This window comes from Lepidochelys kempii, chromosome 5 (genome assembly GCF_965140285.1).
Source record: "Lepidochelys kempii isolate rLepKem1 chromosome 5, rLepKem1.hap1, whole genome shotgun sequence".
NCBI classification, from domain to species: Eukaryota; Metazoa; Chordata; order Testudines; family Cheloniidae; genus Lepidochelys; species Lepidochelys kempii.
Window position 1 is genome coordinate 87430199 of NC_136384.1, and position 24407 is coordinate 87454605.

General features: G+C 39.5%; 1 protein-coding gene across 6 annotated transcripts in view; it reads left to right on the top strand.

The window, feature by feature from the left end:
• Positions 1–24407, top strand: part of CNTNAP4 (contactin associated protein family member 4) — a 310922-nt gene that overhangs the window by 157941 nt on the left and 128574 nt on the right. For all 6 annotated transcript variants that reach the window (XM_073344939.2, XM_073344938.2, XM_073344935.2 and 3 more), the window contains one exon: positions 17335–17482. In XM_073344939.2, the coding sequence (XP_073201040.1) occupies positions 17335–17482 (148 nt within the window). The remainder of the gene's footprint in view (positions 1–17334; positions 17483–24407) is intronic.

The window sequence follows — 24407 nt, forward strand, 5'->3', positions numbered from 1 at the left end:
CAAATTGTTTACTTGTGGATGTACCAGGAAAAGTTTTTCAAGAGTATTCCATTGGCCACTGACTGGTGAACCATGGACAACTAGATGGGTACATGGTGCTAACTCTCCTCCTTATTTTCTACTTGCTAAATTGTGTTAAATAAACCTAAAAACATTTAATATCTATTATTAAAATTAGAATTTCCTACTCAGACCAGTTTAATTTACACCCTCTCTATGGTACCATTGCACTGCCAGAACAGTGTAAAATGGTGTTAGTGTGAATGAATATCTGGCATATTAGGTGTAAATAACTGCACCAGACGTAAGGTAGTAGAGGATCAGACCTAATGTGATGAGTTTGCTCGGTGCAACAATCTTTTGAGCTTGAATAAGAAATTCTGTAGGGTTGCATGTATCTGAATACCTCCCAACATTACAATTAAAAATTGGTTTGAATCTGAATTCACTGTGCCATATAATATATGGTCCAAATCCCATTGTCTTTACTCAGGTAAAACTCCCATAGAGTAAAGGGCAACATGATTTACATAACCCTAAGCACTGTGGGAATGGTTGCATTGGGGGGGAAAGGATAGCATGTTTCAAAATTGTCTCAGTGTTGGTGTGCAACACCATCACATGCCACTCAACACCCTTGCCTTCAACTACTGATTTTGTTTAGGAATAGGTTTGCAAATGCATTCGGGAAAGATGCTAATCCTTCTAGACAGAATAACTCCCAAGTGCTTTTGATAGTACATCTGCTCTGGTGTATTGTAGATTAGTGTCATAACCAGTCTTGAACTCCTAACGATTCTTGAGGACATATGAATTTAGCTGGTGAAATCTGGACACCCATCTATGTCCAGCCACTTAACCACAATTTCCGGTTTTGTAACACACAACTTACGTGTCTCTGACTGCATCTCATTCTTCAAACTATATGATAATTTTTAGACATAAAAGATATTACGTATGCTGAACATTATGATAATAGAAGTTGGCAACACTTGTACTGTAGCAGGACTGCAGGGCTTTGATTTTGACTCATAATCATGTTGCTAGTTTGAAAGCATCCCTCCAGGGGCACCATGCTGAATAAGTGAAAAAAGAAGCTGTCAAATCTTTCATTGAAGGAATATCATTTTTAATATAAGGAACTGTGCTTCATACTGATCAGCTCCCTTTAATGACATTTTATCCAGTGGATAGTTCATTACTGAAGGAAAATGTTTGAATGTCTAGATGAGTAAACCTCTTGATAGCATGGACATCTGCAACCTAGAAGCACGCCCAGCCATTCAGGACTGTTTTTAATTGGTTTGTGTTTTAGCTTTTATCCTCACAGACTGCTCTGCACACAGAGATGCAAGTTAATGCCTGCTGTGACTACATAACCAAAGAGATCAGAATTACAAGCTGCCACTACAATTCCCAAACCTTAATCACATGGGGACAGATCCTCAGATATTGTTAAATCAGTGCATCTCCATTTAAGTCAATGGCATTATTCCAGTTTATACCAAGATAATCTGGTTCCTGGTCTCAAGACTGCAAGCCACAGAGACTGGGTGTCTTGAAAACACAGTCATTTTATTATGTTCAGTTTACAGTAGGATTTATATATACATCTTTGTAATCTCGGTTCTTGACTAGCTGCAAACATTAATGAGGTGATGTGATTTTTGAGTCAAATTTGCAGTTACACTAAAGAAAGTGAGTTAGATTAGAATAAATTATTTTATCAAACTATTTTGACAAGTATATGTCTTGAAACAAATCAGACTTAGTGTGATCTGCACTCATAAGCATCATCTGATTATCTAACATTTTAAAATATATAATTAAAATTCATGCTAATAAAAATATTGCTAGTTTGTGCTATTTAAGCATCCGTTGTTTTTTAAAAGCAAGCTGAGAGCAGCTGGGCAATATGTTTTGTAAACATATTTTGTAAACTGGATGTGATTAATCTCCACGCAACAAGGAAAATTTGTCCTGTCCATTTTATAGAAAGGAGAGTACCGAGACAATCATTAATAATAGCCACCCCTCTAGCTCCAGACCAGAGGGAATGAGGCATATTCTCCTCTTCTCACCACTCTCTTCTTGGGCATGGTCTTTGTGCCTACTGTGTGCAAGCAGTATTGCTTCCCCACTTCGACTTCCTTGTGATGTTGAAGAAGTATGCATTTGGGGCATCTCTTCACCCTTGATCAGCTGATTGGCTCTGTTCTCTCCTCCCCCTCTCCTGAGGTGCGTTCTTGGAGATTCTCCTATGCTAGCAGATATGATGAGTTTGCTGCTAGCAACCAGATCAGTCTGTGGCTTTTTTTCAACTGCTTTATCAGGAATGTTGATGTCTTTTGGCTGTTGAAACCTCTTTGAAACATGTAGGAATTGGGTAGCATCTCATTGAATAGTTTATGAGCCACAAATTTTTGTCCTGTGTCTTATTCCAGGTGTGTCACAACCAGTGTCTCACAGGTATTAGAATGAGTTGTTAAAACAAGGAAGAAGCAGTAGCCAAATACCACAGGATACTAAGCTAAATGAAAATCTTCATCCCATTTTACAGGGATCAGGGCCCTTATTCCAGTGGCTGACATGTAGAAATAATAGAAAATTAAAAAGGAGAAAAATAAATCCTTGCTCCTTTGTGCTTATTGAATCTAAACTGAAGATTCTACATCTCTTCTATTTTTTTTAAATACAGAATAAAGAAGTTTAGATACACAGCATGCAGAACTGGACAAAATTAAGCCTAGATTCCGTTGTTCTTAATATGAAGTATGAGCATACCGTGCAACTATTACATCTTATCAAAAGACTCTTACTCTATCTTTCTAAATGACTTAAGATGTCAGCCTTTAATAAGTGACTTTTTCCCTAAAAGACTTAAGTAAAATGCTTTGGATCTTTTCTGGTCACTAACAGCATCATTGGCTGCTGTGGAGTTGTTCCTGAGAGGTCAAGTGAACTTTCACTGGGGTTTTAAACCACTTTGTTCCACAGGTGTACGCTGCTTTCTTTCAAATACCCTTTTCTTGCTTTGTATAATTCAAATTCCTACCTCTTTCTCCAGTACTTCTGCATTTCCATCTAGATTCCAAATAGAATCATGACAAAAAATGTCATGGTGTTATCCCTGTCAGCGCTCATAGAGGATTTCTTATGAGTAGTAACAGCTCAATTGGTCACTTAGGCATCTTGTCTTTGATTCTGGAGACCAAACTACACTCTATTTTTATTTTACAACATGAGGATACTAATCCATCCAGTGATCTCTGTTCATAAGTGGAACATTATTTGCTTCATGGTTATTCTATCTTTGATTCTTCTTTGGTTTTGCTTGCATTGCAGATATTTTTAAATACAGCATTAATTAAACTGTGATCTTGTGCTAAATGTGGCCTGACCCCAAGACAATGTTTCTAGGTTATGCTCAGGGTCTTGTATTCCCTGTGATACATGGGATCAAAATTCTCAAAGCCTCCTGAATTTTGTGACATAGAATTGCTGAAATTTGAAATGTTGAAATTTATGCAGCTACTTCTAGTGAATGTAGTAATAAAAGGTTTTATTCAATTAAATATAAAGGAAAATGATACAGAGAGTAAACTATCCCTTTGAGGTAATATTTTGAGTTTGTCCGTGGCCAGAAAGAAGTGGTTCCATTAGCTGAGCCACCTCAGGGGCACACAAGGGAAGAAAAGGTGTTTCAGAGTCACAATTCTTTCCCTAGTTCCACCTTGCTCCCTGGGGGAAGCAATTTGCTACTAGTCAGTAGCAAATAACACTGCCAACCCCTGCATTGAAAAATCCTGACTCAGACCTCCCACAATCAAGCAATTTACTTAAAATTCATTAGACTTCAAATAAATAATAAATAAATAAATGCGGGTTCTTTTTGTTTGCACTCTGGTTTTTGAGTATTTATGGTACACATCATTCATCTTTTCAAGCTTTTCTCTGCAATCATGAAAGCAAGAAACATATTTAAGAAACAAAAACAAATACCAAGACATTCTCTGCTAACTTTAGCCAGAGAGACTCTCACATAATCACATGGCTCAGGAGCTGGAGTTAAGAAAAACACCCACTATTATGAGACTTATGATAAAATCTCAAGAGTTGGCAACACTGTTTACTTCTCAGTCCTAATTGGTTCAGAAATGCTGGGTAGAACATGGGGGTAAAAGGGAGCAGCCTATTCCCCATATACATAATTGGAGGTGGGAAGTCATTTCCTTGTGGAGCCTACTTCACCCCCTGCTCTGATCAGTGATGTACAGAGATCACAATGGGGGGATTATGGGTTCCTTTTAATCCACTTGCTCCTTTGTTTGTGGCCATTATAGGTAAGTCACAATTTTGTCCTGTTATTGATTTGAATGTTCATTTCAATACAAAACACAGTTCCGAATAGTTTCAGTTTCACTCTGCCTTCAGGCTCTTTTAGTGGGATGTAGAATGTTGTAGTGGAAAAGCATAATTTCAGTGTAGAAGTGGTCATCTAGAGGTTTGGGTAGCTAGGTAAGGGACATTTAGTGTTTTATGCATCTCAGGCCTCCTGAGGATTTTGGCAGGAGAAAGGAGATGTATGTCCTCCTCCCCTCTATTTTCAGAGCATTTACAGATGTGATTTGACACTTCTGGGGGTTTAAACCTCTGCTTCTCCACCCCAGGTATCCTTGATGAACCAGTTGCCCCATTGTCCTCTCTTTCCCCTGTCTGCCCATATCTGCCACTGAATGCAGTAAGCACATATTTGCTAGATATTTTTGCTAAAATTATCTGTGGTGAATTACTGAGCACTGTCCACAATTAAACTGCCATCACTGAGCTTCATAGTTAACACCCCATTGAGATGGATGGGAGCAGTTCAGACCTCTCTAAGGGCTATCACTTCAGCATATTTTTTCAGCAGGCTCAAGGGAACAACATGGAAACCTTTTACTTTTGGAAGGAGAACCTTACATTGTAGCAAGGAGAACTAGAAATGTGTAAATGAAAGGCTACATTCTGTAGCCAAGTTCTTCACTGGGAAGAGGGTGCTTTCTTTTGCCAATCCTGAAGCTGTGGAAACACAACGATCTGACCATAATTACTATTAACAAGCAGTGTAGTATAGCATTGTAAGTTCAACGTGGTGGGTTAGGCCAAGTCTACACTATGGGGACTATACCAGCATAGCTACATCACTGCACCTATGCCAGCAAAGCCCCATAGTCTAGACACAGTTTACACTGACTGAAGAAATTTTTCTGTTGGTGTAGGAACACCACCTCCCCATACAATGGTAGGTATGTTGATAGAAGCCTTCTTCCATCAACCTAACTGTGCATATGCTGGGGTGCATACTCAGAGGTGTAGCTTTTTAACACCCCAGTAACATAATTATGTCAAACTAATTTTAAGTGTAGACCAAGCTTAAGATCTGCAGAATGATTTGTACACTGGCATTTCTTTTGAAAGCCAATAACTACAAGACTTCATCTAGGAAAATGATAGGCCACAGAAATAAATTGAATAGGAAACCTTTGTATTGCACCATTATATTACTTATGATCCTCTAGACCTAAGAAGATTTAATTTCATTTTCAGAGCAAAGTGATTCAATTAAACAATCAACACATTTGTGTAAAAAATATTTTGGTTGGTATGCTCAAAGATCATCATAGTTGTTTTTGAGAACATCAAAAGTCAAATTATTGTGTTTCTCAGTTGACCGTATGTTTTAAAATATAGATATCTGTATTTGTATCAGTTAGAGTTAGCTAATCCTTGAAGATCTTGTTCAAAGGCAAAGGTAATTAAATATTCTTATATTGTGAGTACAAAATTTCAGTTCACCTTTTGGTCTTTACAGGCTTTCTGAGTGTGCATATATTCACAAAGAGAAATGCATTTGTTTTTTCTTTAAAGTGATCAAACAAAACATGATATTTTCATAGTTACACGGTCACATCACTCCAGAAATTTAATGAAGTTTGGTTAGAATTATTGTGTTGATTTTTAAGGGGTGATGTAACATGTAGCATAAATTTATGTTTGTATTGCTACAAGGGGTCCCTCTAATGGTGGCAAATTATTTTACTTATTTTGTAACTCAGTGCTGTATTAGAATGAATGAGGTAGGACACAAGGTGACTTCTGTATGAATACAACAACAGAGAGTTGTCACTGGATGTCTGCAGTAAGATATATTGTATGTAAGCAGTGAGAGTGAGTGCTGAGTCCCACAGGAAATGCTACCCCCAGGTCAGAAAGGTCTTGAAGAAGCTTAAACAACCTCCATTATGAATAGAGTATTTCCCATATAGAAGCCTTGTCATGCCAATAGTTCCTCTTCATACTTTCAGATCTATTGAGCATGCTCGTTAGCCAGTCAAAAGCTTTTTCCATGCAATGACACTGGCCTTACCAGATCAAATAGCTTGTTAAACAGATTTTCTAGGGATAGAACCTAACAAGAGCATGCTACAGGATAAACATGGCAATTAAAGAGTGAAATGCACTAAGTATAAATGGCAGCAATTGTAAGCCTATTAAGGTACATAGTTTAAAACTCCAAACTTTAAGCTATTAATTTTAGATCAACTCCACTGAGTCCCCTATTGAGCTGAAAAGGAGCTTTGGCAGTTGCTGGCCAAAGGAAGTTATACAGGCCTCCCAGGTTATGTGGTCATTGAGACAGAGTCTCATTCCAAGGTGCAATTCCCTCTACGTTAGCAGCAATGTCTTAATGTATTGAGAGAGACTCCTCTTGTTGGGGTTCAGTGAGCCTGTCATATGAGTTGCTCAGTGTCCTAATGTGTAGCTGGATTCTTCCCCAAATAACTAAGCATCCAGGAATGAATTTTAAAGGGACTCCAGCCAGAATGTGTCAGGTTCCCACTGCCTGATAGCACCAATGTAAAACTCAACTAAGGAGATTGAGAAGGTTGTACAGCCCAAAGATAAGTATACCACCTTCTAAAAAAGTTCAGGGGGGACCTTTCCAACAGGTTTCCACCTACATGAGATTGTCTTCACTGCAAATGAAAACAAAAGGTCCTTCCTCCCAGTGAATTGTTTTACCCAGATCAGTCCTGGGCTCTGATTCACCATCTCCCCTTTGGGGATCATACCGGAAAAGATATTCTAGCCTAGCAGTTCTCAAACTGTAGGTCAGGACCCCAAAGTGAGTCGCAACCCCATTTTAATGGGGTCACCAGGGCTGGTGTTAGACTTGCTAGGACCCGGGGACAAAGCCAAAGCCTGAGTCCCACCACCCAAAGCCAAAGCCTGAGCCCCACTGCCAGGGGCCAAAGCCCGAGGGCTTCAGCCCTGGGTGGCAGGCCTCGGGCTTTGGCCCCCCTGGCCGGGTCGGTGGTGCTTGGGCAGGCTCAGGCTTCGGTCCCCACTCCTGGTGTCATGTATAAATGTTTCTTGTCAGAAATTTGTGTTGTCATGGTGCACTAAGTTTGAGAACCCCTGTGCCCAAGGATTATAAGGTCAACTGGATCACGAGATGGACTGCTCCAAGAATCAAGAATTGTTGTTTTCAGGAAGTTGGGATGATTTTGAGGTGAACTCTGTGACTGCAAAGCAGCAATATAATGCCTCATTATGGAGCTGAAGGTTTTAATTGCTTTCTTCAGTGAACCAAGCTTTCGCTGACCCATCATGGAATAAGTAGCTGTTGTTACTTTCCAATACTTGCGTGTTCGAAAAGGCTTTAGATATTGTTGCTGAATCAGATACTTAATAAATTTCAGCTTCATAAAATAAGGATTATTGTCTGCAGCAAATTGTTGAAATGATCCTTTTCTCACTTTTTAAAAATTGTAAATTCAGGGAAATTTGAGTTTAAATTTTTTTTCCATGCCACTTTTTTTTTAATTCTTCTACAACACCTGCACAGTGCGTTATTTTTGTAGGTTTTCTCAGTTAAGTGTGTATTTTTATAATATATAAATGAAAGAATTGCATACAATTTCCAAATATATTTGCACTATTAAGCTTGGTAGTGTGTCTTCAACAGAGTATATTTTAAAGAATTTTTTAAAGGCACTTTGGTCTGTATTGGATTTTGCTTAAGGAAAATAAATTACATATTTAGTAATTTTTTACTATGATCAATTCACCTAGGATACCATAATTTCAACAATCAAAATCACAGTTATCATGATTATTTATATTTTATGGAATCACCTATAATAGATGGGGTTGATAGCACCATTTATCATTAAGGTTGCCCAATACTTTCCATGATAAGAACCTGTTTTCAGGTGTTTATAGTTTTGCCAAACTTTCACTATTTGGGTTTAAATTTTGGTTTGGGCTGATTTTATTTATTTAACGTTTCAGCCAAAAATGTTCAGTCATTTCTGAGAGAAGCTAGGAAAAAATGTTGTTTTGCCCATGTTCTGGCAACCTTTTATTTGAAAAGTTCTAGTGACCACATGTTTTGGAAAATTGTCCTGAAATTTGGCACAGGTGTTATGACTTTTGTTGTTCATGTGAAATTTCACCCTAATTTGGTTCTGGGCTGCTGTGCACCTCAATATATTTGTGGCACTTAGATATCTTTATCTAAATCTAATAAAAATAAAATAAAAACCTTCCATCCTCATAAGTCCTTTTTGTTAAGGTCTGTTTAAGCATTTGATACTATTTTGTGGTTTTGAAGCATCCGTGTCAAGAAAAATGATGGAGTGAAGTGAGGCTGTCAAAGAGTGACAGGTGAGAGAGTTGATCTAGGAAAGATGGCACTAACAGTAGTGTGCAGGCTGTCCATCTAAATCCTTGGTAGTTGTGCTGTGGTGAAATTACATGCCCAAACTGACTAAAAGTAATACATCAGTATTAATATGATCCTAAACATGAACATGACTAAATTTAGCTTTCAAACCACATATAAGTAATACAATGAGATGGCTGACAATAGGAGACTCAGGTGGGAGAATCTAAATAGATTTCAATCCTGAAGTATGGTGGTCACCATTCAAATCTTTTACATTTTATCTTTTGCCTACGTACAGGGAACATCTGGTTTATTCTTTAATACAAGTTAAGGGAGCAACATAAAAATTGTGGTTACATAACTACTTGCAAAGAGGTATTGCAAATATTTTAACCCTGAGAGTCAGGTGATATAGGTTTTATTCCTGGCTTTCTCCTTGACCTACTGTGTTACCTTTGGCAACTCATTTAACCAGCTGTGTCTCAGTTTCACCATCTGTGAAATGGAGATGATGATATTTACTATCATTTTTAAAATGCTTTAAAATCTATAGCTAAAAAGTGTTATATCAGAGCTAAGTATTTTGACTACATGTTATTTTCTGGCAACCTTATATTTAACAAAGTGATTCACACAGAACCTGTCTTTTTTATACTGGTGCAGTTTTCTAAATCCCCTGGTTAAAATTAGAGAAGAAATGTAGATTTGTTAATAAAATAAATGTACATGTAATTGGTGACTTTTTAATGGTCACCTCTGTCAACAAACAATGTGCAGATGAAGGATGAGAATTTGGATGCCATGAAAAGCAGTGCAATTGAGCAGTGAAGTTTTTGGCATGTCTTGTTAACTATTGTTTTTGTTTCAATTTTAAATATTTTGATGTGGTTTTTTTGTTTCTGATTTTTACCTGACTCATGCGCTAACACTTCTCAGGGGAGGAAAGGGTTAGAGTTTTTAGGACTTTGCGAAGAAGGGCATTTTAATTGGAGTCACTGTGTTTTGAGTCCCCTTTGCACATTTGTTCTCTTCTAAGGAATGGTATGGCCTTATATTGGGATCTTAATGCAATATTTGTCCATTTGAAAAACAACTTAGATTGTTTAAATAATGCCAATAAAACATGCATTTATGGTGCAGTATCTTTTAACCTGCATGGTCCTGAAGAACACATCAGTCAGTGCTTCAGTACACCAATATCTTACCCACAACATAAGAACATAAGAATGGCCATACTGGGTCAGACCAAAAGTCCATCCAGCCCAGTATCCTGTCTACCGATAGTGGCCAATGCCAGGTGCCCCAGAGGGAGTGAATTTAACAGAAAATAATCTAGTGATTTATCTCCTGCCATCCATCTCCAACCTCTGACAAACAGAGGCTAGAGACACCATTCCTTACCCATCCTGGCTAATAGCCATTAATGGACTTAACCTCCACGTTGCACACTGGAACCGACGTTACTGGAAAAAGGAATTTTGGATATGACCTTAGAATTATACCTTTTGTTTTCTAGAAAATGATCTTTGACTTCCATCTGGGCAGACAACAGAGATGGGCAGAAGGAACGTCCATCTGTGTTAACACTTTGCTGTAATCTTGCAGTGACTGCATTTCTACACTTATGCCACATTCTTTAAAAGATGCATATTTTGATTTATATTATAGCATCACCTTTTATTGAGGTTGCTCACATTTCCCATCATACAACCCAGTTTCCAATTGCTTGTAACTTTGTCAAACTTTGATCATTCAGGCTGAAATTTTTCAGGCCAGGAATTTGCCTCAGGAGGAAAATTGAAGGATTTTTCAGCCAAAACAGTTCAGCGGTTTCCAGGAACTAGGCAAGGATGAACTGTGTTATTTTGCCCGCATTAAAAAATTCTGGTGACCTTTATTTGAAAAGCTCTAGCATCCCCATGCTTTGGAAGATGGACTTAAAATTTGCTAGGGTGCTGGCCATTGTGTGAAGGGTGTGCTTTTAGCTGTCCCTATGGAAATCCACCAGAATTTGGCCAAGTTTATAAGACTTTGAAAAATTGCAGTTCACACATGTTCAGTAGATACTTCTTCAGTTTTAGAAGATTCTGTTCATGCTGGGCATGCTCTATCCCAGGTCTGAGTACAGCTTTGCATACAGTTTTAGCCCTGGGCTGCAACAGGCCATTCTGGGTCTAGCTCCAGACAGCTGAACTGAGATCAGGGAGTCAGTCTTTCCTGTACTTTCAGTGAGACAACCCCCTCCAGGCCCAGGCAGTGTGGAGGTGACTTGGAGGGTAGGAGAGGGGAGTACATTGGGACAAGGAACCTGAGGTGTTGGACTGGTAAAGAGACTGAGGCAAGGAGATTGGTGGTTGGGAGACACTGAGATAGTATGAGCAGCCCAGGAAGGGAGGACAGAACTGGGAGCCAATGGAGAGGGGGAATGTGAGCCAGGGTCAATGGCATACAGAAACATAGGATAAGAAACCAGGAATGGAGGAACCGGGATTAGCTGGACAAGGCGACTGGGAACAATAAATTGGGGTTAAAATGATAATGGTTCATAAGTTAGGAAATAACAGAATTGAGGCTGACATGTGCCATAGAAAAGCCCATGAGGAAATTAATAATTCTGTCTTCAGGAAAGCATTTGATAAGTCTGCAATAATAGGGCTTCATGCTGAAGAACAATGAAAAAACAAGATATTGAATAGCTGTTCATTCAATGAGCACTGTCCTTTCTGTGTACTGAATGATATAAGGGACCTGTGTGGGGGGAGGGAAATAGCATGTGATCACATATTTAGAGATGGTCATAATCCATGTGAAGTGTGCAGAATTAAGGATGCACAGGAAACGTTAATTGTTGGATTTCCTAATTTTTGAGTGCTTGACTTTACAGGTTTAATAAAGCTCCTTTAAACTATTTTTTATTATACGTAGTATGAATGTTCATGGGGTGCAAGTGTGCTTGTAGTCAAAGCCAAAATTTGCAGGTTGTGAGGACTCTTCTGCCTGCTGATAGGCCCCAAACTAGACCAATGTAACAGAGAAATCCCACAATTAAACTAAGGACTGCGGGAAAGCCAACAGGTGAGGAAGAGCATACGGTTTCAGTGGAGACTTCCATTAGGGATGAATTGGTTAACTGGGGCACTCGCTAACCTAATAAAGAGGATGGGAAAGAAGTTGGTAAATTACAGTTAGGAGCTAGTGAGGAATAGTCAAACAAAGTCCCATTTTAATAGAACATTTTAAGGCATGCAACTGAATGTTGACAAAATGTACAAGTGCTTATATCCAAATGTTAGAAGTCTAAATACTAAAATAGGTGAACTAGAGTGCCTAGCATTAAATGAGGATATTGATACAGTAGACATTACGGAAACTTAGTGAATGAGGATAATCAATGGGACACTGTAATACCAGAGTAGGTTGCGCTGGTGGGGGAGTGGCACTATATATGAAAGAAAACATAGAATCAAATAAAGTAAAAAACTTAACTAAATCAAATTGTACCATAGAATCTTTATGGATAGAAACTGCATGCTTGAACAATAAGAGTATAGCAGTAGGTATATACTACTGACTACATGACCAGGACAACTATGGTGATAGTAAAATGCAGAGGGATGCAGAGAGAAAATTTATAGACACCGTAAATGGCTGCTTCTTGGAGCAGCTTGTCCTAGAACTCACAAGGGAAGAGGCAATTCTTGATTTAGTCCTAAGTGAAGCCAGTCCAAGAGGTGTATATAACTGAATCACTTGGTAATAGCAACCATAATGTAATTAAATTTAACATCCTTGTAAGGGGAAAAAAGCCAAAGAAACCCATCACAGTAGCATTTAACTTCAAAAAGGGGAACTCTCCAAAAATGAGCAAGCTAGTTAAATGGAAATTAAAAGGAACAGTCACAAGGGTGAAATGCCTTCAAACTTCCTAGAGGCTATTTTAAAACACCATGATGGAGGGTTAAACTTAAATGTATACTGCAAATGCCACCATGGCTTAACAGCAGAGTAAAAGATTGAAAGTCAAATCCTAGATAGGAAAATAGAAAGGAGCATAAACTCTGGCAAGTCAAGTGTAAAGTAAAATAAGTCAGGGCAAGAAAGAATTTGAAGAGCAACTAGCTAAGGATTTTTTTAAGTAGCAGGCTTCCTATGTCTGATGCAAACCGTCAGTGGGGCCACTGGCTGATCAACGCACTGACGGAGCACTAAAGGTAAAGAAGCTAAATGAATTCTTTGCATCCGTCTTCACTGCAGAGGACATGGGGGCAGATCCCCACACCTGAGCTATTCCTTCTAGGTGACAAATCATAGAATCAATCATAGAATGATAGAATATCAGGGTTGGAAGGGACCTCAGGAGGTCATCTAGTCCAACCCCCTGCTCAAAGCAGGACCAATCCCCAATTAAATCATCCCAGCCAGGGCTTTGTCAAGCCTGACCTTAAAAACTTCTAAGGAAGGAGATTCTACCACCTCCCTAGGTAACGCATTCCAGTGTTTCACCACCCTCCTAGTGAAAAAGTTTTTCCTAATATCCAACCTAAACCTCCCACACTGCAACTTGAGACCATTACTCCTTGTCCTGTCCAAATCTGAGGAACTGCCCAAATCTGAGGAACTGTCCGAGATTGAGGTGTCAATAGAGGATTTTTGGAACAAATGGATAAATTAAACAATAAATCATCAGGACCAGATTGTATTCACTCAAGAGCTCTCAAGGAACTCACATATGAAATTGCAGAATTCCTAATTGTGGTTTGTAACCTATCACTTAATTCAGCTCCTGTATCTAATGACAAGATCAATGTATAAGTGACTTTTTTTAAAGGCTCTATAAGCTATCCTTGCAATTACAGACCAGTAAGCCTACTTTCAGTACCATGCCAATTGGTTGAAACTGTGCTAAAGAATGGAATTATCAGACATAGATGAAGACAATTTGTTGGGGAAAGTCAATATTGCTTTTGTAAAGGGAATTCTTTCAGGTTATCAAGCATGTAGACCAGGGTGATCCAGTGGATATAGTGTACTTAGACTATAGTCATCACCAAAGTCTCTTAAGCAAACTAAGCTCTCATGGGAGAAGAGGGAAGATTCTCTCATGAATCAGTAACTGGTTAAAATATAGGAAACAAAGCGTAACAATAAATGCTCGGTTTTCAGAATAGAGAGAGGTAAATAGTGGGGTCCCCCAAGGATCTGTACTGGGACTTGTGCTGTTCAACATATTCATTAACGATCTGGAAAAGGGGAAGAGCAGTGAAGTGGATAAATTTGCAGATGATACAAAATGACTCGATATAGTTAAATCCAAAGCTGATTCTGGAGATTTACAACGGAATCTCACTAAACTGGGTGACTGGGCAACAAAATGGCAAAGGAAATTCAATGTAGATAAGTGCAAAGTTGGAAGAAAATAATCCAAGTTATACATACAAAATGATGGGGGTCTAAATTAGCTGTTACCATTCAGAGCTTGGAGTCATTGTGGATAGTTTTCTGAAACAGCCTTTCAATGTACAGTAGCAGTCAAAAGAACTAACAGAATGTTGGACGCCATTCAGGAAGTGATAGATAAGAAGATAGAAAATATTATAATGCTACTATATAAATCCCATGGTATTCCCACACCTTGAATAGTACAATGGATTGCCCCATTTCAAAAAAAGATAGAATTGGAAAAGATGCAGAAAAGGGCAACAAAATGATTTAGGAAATGTAACAGCTTCCATTTGAAAAGTGATTAAAAAGCCTGGGTCTTTTCAGCTTAGAAGAGAAATGACAAAGGGGGGAATCTATAAAATCATGAATGGAATGGAGACAGTGAATAAGGAAGTGTTATTTACCCCTTTACATAACACAAGAGTCAGAGTTCCCTCAATTAAATTAATAGGCAGCAGATTTAAAAGAAACATAAGGAAGTACTTCTTCACACAATGTAGTCAACCTGTGGAACTCGTTGCCATGGAATGTCGTTAAGGCCAAAAGTATACATGAGTTCAACAACAAAAACATTCAGGTAAGTTTCTGGAGCATAGTTACATCAATGGAACTTGATGTAAAAAGGTGGTTGGGGACATACAACCCCACACACTAGGTGTCCCTAACCCTCCAACTGTCAAAAGCTGGAACTGTATCTAACATTCATCATCAACAACAGAAGATGAATCATGCAGAATTTCCCTGTTCTGTTCATTCCCTCTAAAGCATCTAGCACTAGCTACTGTCAGGGACAGGATATGGGGCTAGAAGGACTGTTGGTCTGATCCAGTATGGCCATTCTTATGTTCTTGTATAATCAGTTAAACACATGAGTAAAGTGACACACTTGCTTAAATATTTGGAAAACTGGATTGTAAAACAGAAATTGTATCCCACAACTGAATCAAGAATATTGTCATCATGTTGAGCATGACAACTTCCTTAAAAAGACTTCCATTTATTTCCATAGGCTTCCTATCAGGCTCTAGCAGTTATAGACCAATAAAGAGAAACAGGCTGAGTGCAGAAGTTAATTTCTGTTCTCTCTCTTCAAACTGAAAAGTGCTCACAACAGGCCAGGATAGTATTTTTAATCTTTTAAATGCTTAACATCAAGCAGTTCTAGAAGTACATGTAATACTTGACTCAACTGATATACTTTAGAATTTGTTCTTTCCAGGTAAAAGCATTGTAAAACTGCTGGAAAATCTTATTTTCAAAACTGACCATTTAGAGTGTTGTAAAGGAGAATATGTTCCACTTTTAGATTATTTTTTTAGAAACCTAATTTTAAATTAAGAGCACATGGCTCAAGTATCTCCTGTAACAAATCAGACATTTACATACTTTATCCAAAACTTAACAACTCATCTTTGCTGGGTGCATGCCTTCCAGAAACGATCTTAGAAAAAAATGAAATCTCAATGGAACACTTAATTTGCACATAGCACTTAAACTTCTGGGGCTCGGGTTCTGGTTCAGTCAACAAACTAATTGGCACATTCAATAGCAGTTACATCTGACTACAAATATGATTCGAAGGGACAAGAATTTAGGAAGGGTCTCATACTGAAAATAGTGGCAGTTCTCCTGTGTTTGTTGTAGAATGTTTCTGCCTTCTACTGTGAGAGTGAGATTATAAAGCATGAAGCTGCAAATGGTGTAGATATTTAAAGTTGCTGACTCTCATTACTTATTACCGACTTAATAGGTTAGCTCTAATGAGCCTGTTCACTAGCTGTTTCTTCATACTCAATGTTCTGAGCTAACAATTAATTTGAAATTCCACTAGGATGAGGGAGGGAAAGCGGGAAGCTTTATCTTTATGTAGGGAGACTCATGATGAATTGCCACCACTTCAAAAGAAAGATGGGGTGAGAAGTGTAACCCAGAATGTTCCTTTTTAAAATCTCATTTTGCGGTCACAACAAATCCATGGCATACGGTGATAGCAAATGTCTCCTAGGCAATCAAAACATAATGGAAACGGAGATGTACTGATCATTCAAATTTAAGATGTTCCTGTGGTCCTCATATGGAAATGTATCCTATTTGCTATGCTTCAGTTAACCAACATATTTCACGGATAGAAATCTCTGTCTAAACACAGAAACCCAAAATTTATCTTTTTTGAATATTTTGCTGCATGTTTTTGTATCACAAACCTCAATGATAAAAAAAAATGAAACTAAGCATCCACTACTGAAAACTAACTTTATTGTTTTGGTTTTTAAAATACCTAAGTTTGTAGTATTTAGTAGAGGAGATGTTTCACTTATTTTCTTTCATTAACTAAAGCAATGGTACAGCTTGCAAGAAATAAAATAAAATGATTATTGTGGCCAATACAAATTTTTTAAAAAACTGTTTTCTCCCTTTACCTATTAAATACAGTACAAGCGCAGATTTAATACAATATTGCTATATTTAAATTCTTATTATAAAAAGGTTTCAGAGTAGCAGCCATGTTAGTCTGTATTCGCAAAAAGAAAAGGCGTAGTTGTGGCACCTTAGAGACTAACAGATTTATTTGTTAGTCTCTAAGGTGCCACAAGTACTCCCCTTTTCTTATTACAAAAAGGTGTCTCCAGTAGAGGGCAACCTAGAGTCCTATTCGCACGATGAGCTTTCTCTCTAGAAACAGTAATGGGTTTTACTACAGTTCACAGCCAAAGTACAACAAGGTATTGGATTTTAAACTCCCTTTGAGGTAGAGAAGAGCATAATAATAACTTATCCATGATATCTCAGGGAATTTTAGACGGCATAATACCCTGACACATAGGGATATAACAACATAGAGTTCTTAGGGCATTTAAACAAAACAAAAGAAAAAACCACAACAGTTTCACTTACTTAAACTGTGAAAGATTGAAGACACTCAAATGAGCATGATATAAATTGTTGGATGGATAGATACATTACTAAGTTTTTGATTCTGAAAACATGTAAGCATCTGAGTGAGTTTGCTCATGTGAGTATTTCCATGGAATTCAATGGGGCTACCCACATAAGTAAATTTACTCACATCCATAAGTGTTTGTAGGGTAAGGCCCTAAAATGAAAAGTAGGCCAATAATGCTTCTGTTTACTTTTATATGCAGTGTGGGTATTGTTGATCCTTTTTTGTTTTCTTCTAGGCTTTTTCAGGAAACACAAATGCAGACAGTGTTGTGCACAATAAGCTTCAACATTCCATCAACGCAAGATTTCTCCGTTTTGTCCCCTTGGACTGGAATCCCAATGGTAGAATTGGAATGCGTATTGAGGTATACGGCTGCACATATAGTAAGTATTTGCTTAATTGTCTGAATGAAATGGCTATCAATCATTGCCTTTTTTTACCTAAATTGCAAATGGAAGTAGATTTGTCAGCTTAATTACCTGAATATTAAAATCAATAATATTTTATGCATAGATATTATCTATTTCTGCATCATCTAGCAATGTTTTCCTTACTATCCAGCTCTTTACATCCTAAGCTCAATTGTATCAAGTAGATGGATGCTAGTTCACTGCAAACTCCTATTTGCTACTGTTACATACTTCCCTCATAAATGTATCTCTCTCTTCAGAAGGAAAAATATCCACTGCTTGGGACTCATAAGGCCCCTAGGAGATTATTGATCTTGGCTACACAGAAAGCATTTTCTCTTCAGAAATTTTGAACTCTCCCATAAATCAATAATACTTTAAGGTCATTGTTTATATTAAGGGTACATTTATAAATAGTTTGTGCAGCATTATTATGTGATGAATAGATGTTACAAACATGTTTCAGATATCAGTAGTATGTGTTATAGTTGGTTATAAGCCACCTGCTGGACTCTGTAACTCTTCCATGACTTTGTCTTCCCTTAGTTGTTTGTGTTACTTTTCTCCACTGGTTCTCCTTCTTTGTCTCTGGCCCTTTCTTCAGTGGGTCTTGTGACAGGTTGTCCTTTTTTCTCTCCCACTGTTCATGAGCAAACCTCAGGACTCTATCCCTGCCAGCATCCTCTTCTCATTTTAAGTTCCATTTAACCTAAAACCAAGTAGTCACCTCGACAAAATATACATTTGAAATATTTTGTTACTTATCAAGATGAAATCAACATTTAGATGGAAATTTTCCAGTTCTGCTGACAATTTCTAATTGGCCAGCATCTCAAAATAGGTAGAAATTTAGTTGAATTCCACGTCACGTAACTATGGCACTGTTCTGGTATTAAAAGAGTTTTTTCTTATGGGCTGAGAGAAGGGAGAAGTGTAAATAGTGTGTAAAATGGCAATATATAACTTCTTTCGTGGTCTCTGTAGGGTTGCCTCAAGGCGTCTTAGTTCTTTCTTATATCCTTTCTAAATGGTTCTTGAGCTTTGAACACCTTGCTACAGCTAATAGATTAAGAATGTCAAAATGATTTACAAAACGTAAAGCCCAGATTCCTAAATAGTGACATCAAAATGGTTATGAAGGAATGGTAAAGGTTAACTTTAATAAATTAAATCCAAACACCCTGTCCTGCTTTTTAACCAGAATGTGAATGTATGATGCACAAAGTGTGATTTCTAGGCTGATTGCTAAGACCTTTACACATGCTATTAGATAGTATTATCAGTGTATAAACGTAGTTATAGAAACAGTGAAAAGATGCAGCAGGAAACTTCAGTCATTAGTGTTGTGGTTCATCAACAATTTTCTTTTCATATGACTAGTGAATTGAGATTCAGTTTGTTATATACTACTGCCTTTTAACAGCATTTATTAGGTGAGAGATGCCAGTCACTTTGTTGAATTTATCCTTCCAATGCATTTAGATGCTACGGTGATGGATGTTGTTATAAACCTGAAGAGAATAAAAAAAAGGGTTTTTTAACTATATTTAACTATATTATAAAGTACAAAAGAAATACTTAATATTGCTTTAGGAACTCCTGTAAGAAACTAAGTTTGTTTAAGTTTTACTCACTGTGTGAGATTATTTTCAGAGTAGCAGCCGTGTTAGTCTGTATCCGCAAAAAGAACAGGAGTACTTGTGGTACTTTAGAGACTAACAAATTTATTAGAGCATAACCTTTCGTGAGCTACAGCTCATTTCATCTGATGCATAGGATGGAACATATAGTAAGAATATATATATATATATACACACACACACACATACAGAGAAGGTAGAAGTTGCCATACAAACTGTAAGAGGCCAAAAGAAAAAAGAAAAGGAGTACTTGTGGCACCTTAGAGACTAACCAATTTATTTGAGCATAAGCTTTCGTGAGCTACAGCTCACTAAGATGAGCTATTATCAGCAGGAGAAAAAAAACTTTTGTAGTGATAATCAGAGGGGCATTGGTGGCAGATATCACATTGGTAGATGTGCAGGTGAACAATCCCCTGATGGCATGGTTAATATGATTAGGTCCTATGATGGTGTCACTTGAATAAATATGTGGATAGAGGTGGGATCAGGCTTTGTTACAAGATTATTGTGTGATTTGTGCTAGAAATATTTCATAATTACTGGTATTAACAATAATTATACTCTCAGCATGTGTTTCCCCTCTATTTTTCCATAGTTCCTTTTCACTCTTTTTTCTTACTTTTTAGTTGGGGACTTTCTTATTGTCCCGTTGTCCCTATGAGGTTGGAAAGAGCATGCAAAATATTTTTTAGCAAAACTCCAAAGAAGTTTAAAATTCTCAAAACAAAACCCAGAAACAATTATTAAAAGCAGTAAGAAATGAATTCCAAAATCAAAGGACAAAAGGATTGTACACATAACAATGTATTCAAATAAACTCAAGATTTTTCAAATTACCTAAAATGGATACAATCTCTGGAAAGCAAAACTGGGGTGAAACCATGATTCATAGCTATAGAAATCACAGGCAACATCAAAGCAGTGTTTAGCAAGAATTTTGCCCAGCATTTAAGAGGGAAATTATAAATAGTGACTACAATATAATGCAATATAATTTAGGGGAAATAACTCTAATGAGCTAGTTAAATTAGTACAGTTCCAAGAAAGATAAACGACTCCCAAGAAAATCCTAATCGAAAATCAAGATCTCCAAATTTCCACATGAGAACTCATACACAGCACAGTTCAAAATTATTAATACAAAATTCAGTAAGATCACTAAGAACAGTGTGAAATAGTGGACATATATCACAAGAGCAATGAAAAAAAAGAACACTTACACTGATGGATGCCAAAACTGCCAAAGGAATCTCTTTTTTTAAAACTGCTGCAAAATCTTTTGTCTCCAACAACAAAGTGGGGTAGAATCATGAAGCTTGGCTGAATAATCCCAGTCAAGCTGGCAAAGAGTGTAATGGGCTATTCTGGACATAGTTTATTTGAGTGGGGAGGGGACATGATGAATAGTAACTGATGAGACGTGTACCTTACGTACAGGATGCTCATTCTGACCAGCGGGCTATGGTAGCATCATGTCAAGAGACTAAAGGGCAGGGACTCGATCCCTAGGTACAGGGAGGTCACACTGCCCAAATTACTAAAATGCCCCCAGTCCTCCATGTATATCAATGAGGGAGACAACCTCAATTACAGGGAGGTCACACAGGTTAATGCAGCAAAGGCCTCAATATGTCCCATAAAAGAGAGAAAATCATTACATGCACCCTAATTACAGGGTTGTCATGCTGACTGGACTGCCAACAGAGACCTGAGCCCTCATTACAGGGAGGTCTCACTGCTCAGGGTTCCAAAGAGCCTAATATCCCCCATAAACCGTGGCCACGTGACTTACACCCTCATTACAGGGGAGTCCCTTTCACTAGGCAGCCACAAGAGCATAATATCAAGAGGCCAAAAGAGCTGATCTGAACCCTCATTACAGGGTGGTCAAACAGCTCAAAGATATGTCCCCCACCTAAGCAAGAGTATGGCAACTCTTACCCTAATAACGGAGGAGTCACTTGGACTAGCTGAACAAAAGAGAGTAACTGCAACAGACAAAAGGGGAGAGACCTGATTACAGGGTGGTCACATGGGCCATGGAATGAAACTGGCTCTAAAGCCCCCATCATCAAAAGAGGTGCGACCTATACCCTAGTTACAGGGGGGATCACACCAGCTAGACTACCAACGGACCACAAAGCCAACAGGGCAAGAGGGTGGAGACCGAACCCAAATTACAAGCCAGTCACAGTACCAATGGCACAAAGATAGCCTTTCTAAACTAGAGGGATTCAACATGCACCTGAATTACAGGACTGTCCATTGAAGGTCCATTAATATTAGCTGGCTACAGGGGTCTAATACCAAGAATCTGAAGGACAGAGATGTTACCCTGAATTACAGGGAGGCCACACAGCTCAAGGTACCAAAGGCCTCGATCTGTCCCATAAAAGAGAGAGAGGCTCGTGACATGAACCCTCGTTACAGGGTTGTCAAATTGACTAGACTGCCAACAGGGCATAATGCCAAAAGGGCAAGAGGGCAGAGACCTTACCCTGAATTACAGGGAGGTCACACTGCTCAGGGTTCCAAGGAGCTCAACATCCCCGTAAGCGACAGGACCGTGACTTGAACCCTAACTGCTTTCTTTCCTCCTATTTGCTTGCTGTTTCTTCAAGGCTTCCTTCTTCTTGTCCATTTCTCTTCCTTGGAGGCCCTGGAAACAGAGAGAGTGAGAGAGATTAAGATAGCCTTAGGACAGGGCTCAGCAGACTCCATGTCCCCAACTCAAACTGGGCACAAACTGTTGAGGGAGCCTTGTTTTCCCTGAGTCTGTGGACAGCCTGCAATTCTAGCTCCAAGAGAGTTCCACACTGTCGTCATACTCTTCACTAGGATTTCAACGCCTCCTAAGCCTCCCCCGGGTGATCACACTACCAAATAAATCCTATTTCTTAAAATAAAATATAAAAACCTAAAAAATATAAGAATTAATGTTGTAATAGGGCCTACAGGGCTCAGGCTTGTAAAATATTTAGCTTAGCCAAATTAGGCTTTAGGATTTAGGATAAATAAGCTAAGAAAATTTAGGATAACTAAATTAATAAACCTGCTGACTTTGTATCTATGTTAATGATATGCTGATGTTTTGAAAATATCGGTAAATGTTGAATAATAATGTCAATGAAAGATCAGTAGACACCACAAGATGACTGTTGATAGCTGGGGTGAAATGTTAGACTTTCTTATCTGTTACCATGGTGATAATGTGATAAAAATATTTCACAAGGAGGGTGGTGAAGCACTGGAATGGGTTACATACTGAGGTAGTAGAATCTCCATCCTTAGAGGTTTTTAAGGCCTGGCTTGACAAAGCCCTGGCTAGGATGATTTAGTTGGGGTTGGTCCTGCTTTGAGCAGGGGGTTGAACTAGATGACCTCCTGAGGTCTCTTCCAAACCTAATCTTCTATGATTCTATGAAATGTTAATAAGTAAAAGGAAAATAACAAAGGAAAAATAGGGCACCCCAAAAGTAGTGAGGTGTAAGTGTTCAAATAAGAAAAAGGAGTTGAACCCCAGTTGGTGTAAGCATAACACATTACAACATCTGTATCCTGGCCTGCATGCTGTGGTGGGGGAGACCCCATAATGACAACCACTGGTGGTGCTGATGATGGTGAGGATGATGACAAACACTTGAGGTTTTTTCTGCAAGGCATGCTGTGTATAATGCAAATACTATGTGTACTGTATTGCTTTTGCTCTCTCTCCTTTAACAGATTGCAGTGTGTGTATTTTTGTTTGGTTTGCTAATAAAAATAAATATTGTAGAAAGATCACTATAGTCTGTTGTGCACTGTGGGTAGGGATAAGATTATGTCACAGAATTCACGGATTCCGTGACTTTCAGAGACCTACGTGACATTTTCCACTTGAGCCTCCAGGCAGCGGTGCCAGAGCTGTCAGCTGGTGGGGGCCCTGAAGCTTGGAGCCACCATAGGCAGCAGGGAAACCAGGAGCTCTCAGGCACCATGGGCATAGGGTTGCCAGGTGTCTGGTTTTCAACCAGAACACCTGGTCAAAAAGGGACCCTGGCAGCTCCGGTCAGCACTGCTGACTGGGCCATTAGAAGAACAGTTGGCAGCTAAGGCAGGCTCCCTCCCATGGCTCCGCGTGACTCCTGGAACCAGCGGCATGTTCCCCCTGCAGCTCCTACACATAGGGGCAGCCAGGGGGCTCCGTACTCTGCTCCTGCCTCTAGCAGAGGTTCTGCAGCTCCCATTCACTGGGAACCACGGCCAATGGGAGATGTGGGGGTGGCTCCTGCAGATGGGGCAGCATGCAGAGGATTTGGGAGCTGGAGGGGGGGAAATACCACTGCTTGTGGGAGCTGCTGAGGTAAGCACTGCCCAGAGCCTGCACCCCTGAGTCCCGCCCATGCCCCGACCCCTTTCCCAGCCCTGATCCCCACCCTGTCCTCCAAACCCCTCGGTCTCAACCTGGAGCACCCTCCTGCACCCCAAACCCCTCATCCCCAGCCCCACACCAGAGCCCACACCCCAAGCTGGAGCCCTCACACTGCCCTATGCCCCTGCCACAGCCCTGATCCCCCTCCTGCCTTCTAAGCCCCTCGGTCCCAGTCCAGAGCACCCTCCTACACCCCAAACCGCTCATCCCAGCCCCACCCCAGAGTCTGCACTCCCAGCCAGAGACCTCACCCCCATACCCCAACCCTCTGCCTAGCCAGGAGCCCCCTCCCACACTCTGAACCCCTCAGCCACAGCCTGGACTCCCTCCTGAACCCCAAAGCCCTCATCCAAAGCCCACACTCCCAGCCAGAGCACTCACACCCCCCACACCGCAACCCCTGCCCTAGTCTGGAGCACCCTCCTGCACCCATAACCCCTCATTTCTGGGCCCACCCCAGAGCCTGTTCCCCCACACATGCGCTGCAACCTCCTGCCCCAGCTCAAAGCCCCCTCCTACACTATGAAACCCTCAGCCCCAGCATGAAGCCCCCTCCTACACCCCAAATCCCTCATCCCTGGCCCCAGCCCAGAGCCCGTACCCTCTCCCACACCTCAACCTCCTGCCTCAGCCTGAAGCCCCCTCCCATACTCTGAATCCCTCACCCCACAGCCTGAAGCCCCCTTTATTACCCAGGGTTTTCAGAACCCCCAACAAGGGCAACTTAACTATTTTACTTCAGCCGGTGTGTCAAGGTTCCTCCCCCACTCTGAACTCTAGGGTACAGATGTGGGGACCTGCATGAAAACCTCCTAAGCTTACTTTTACCAGCTTAGGTTAAAAC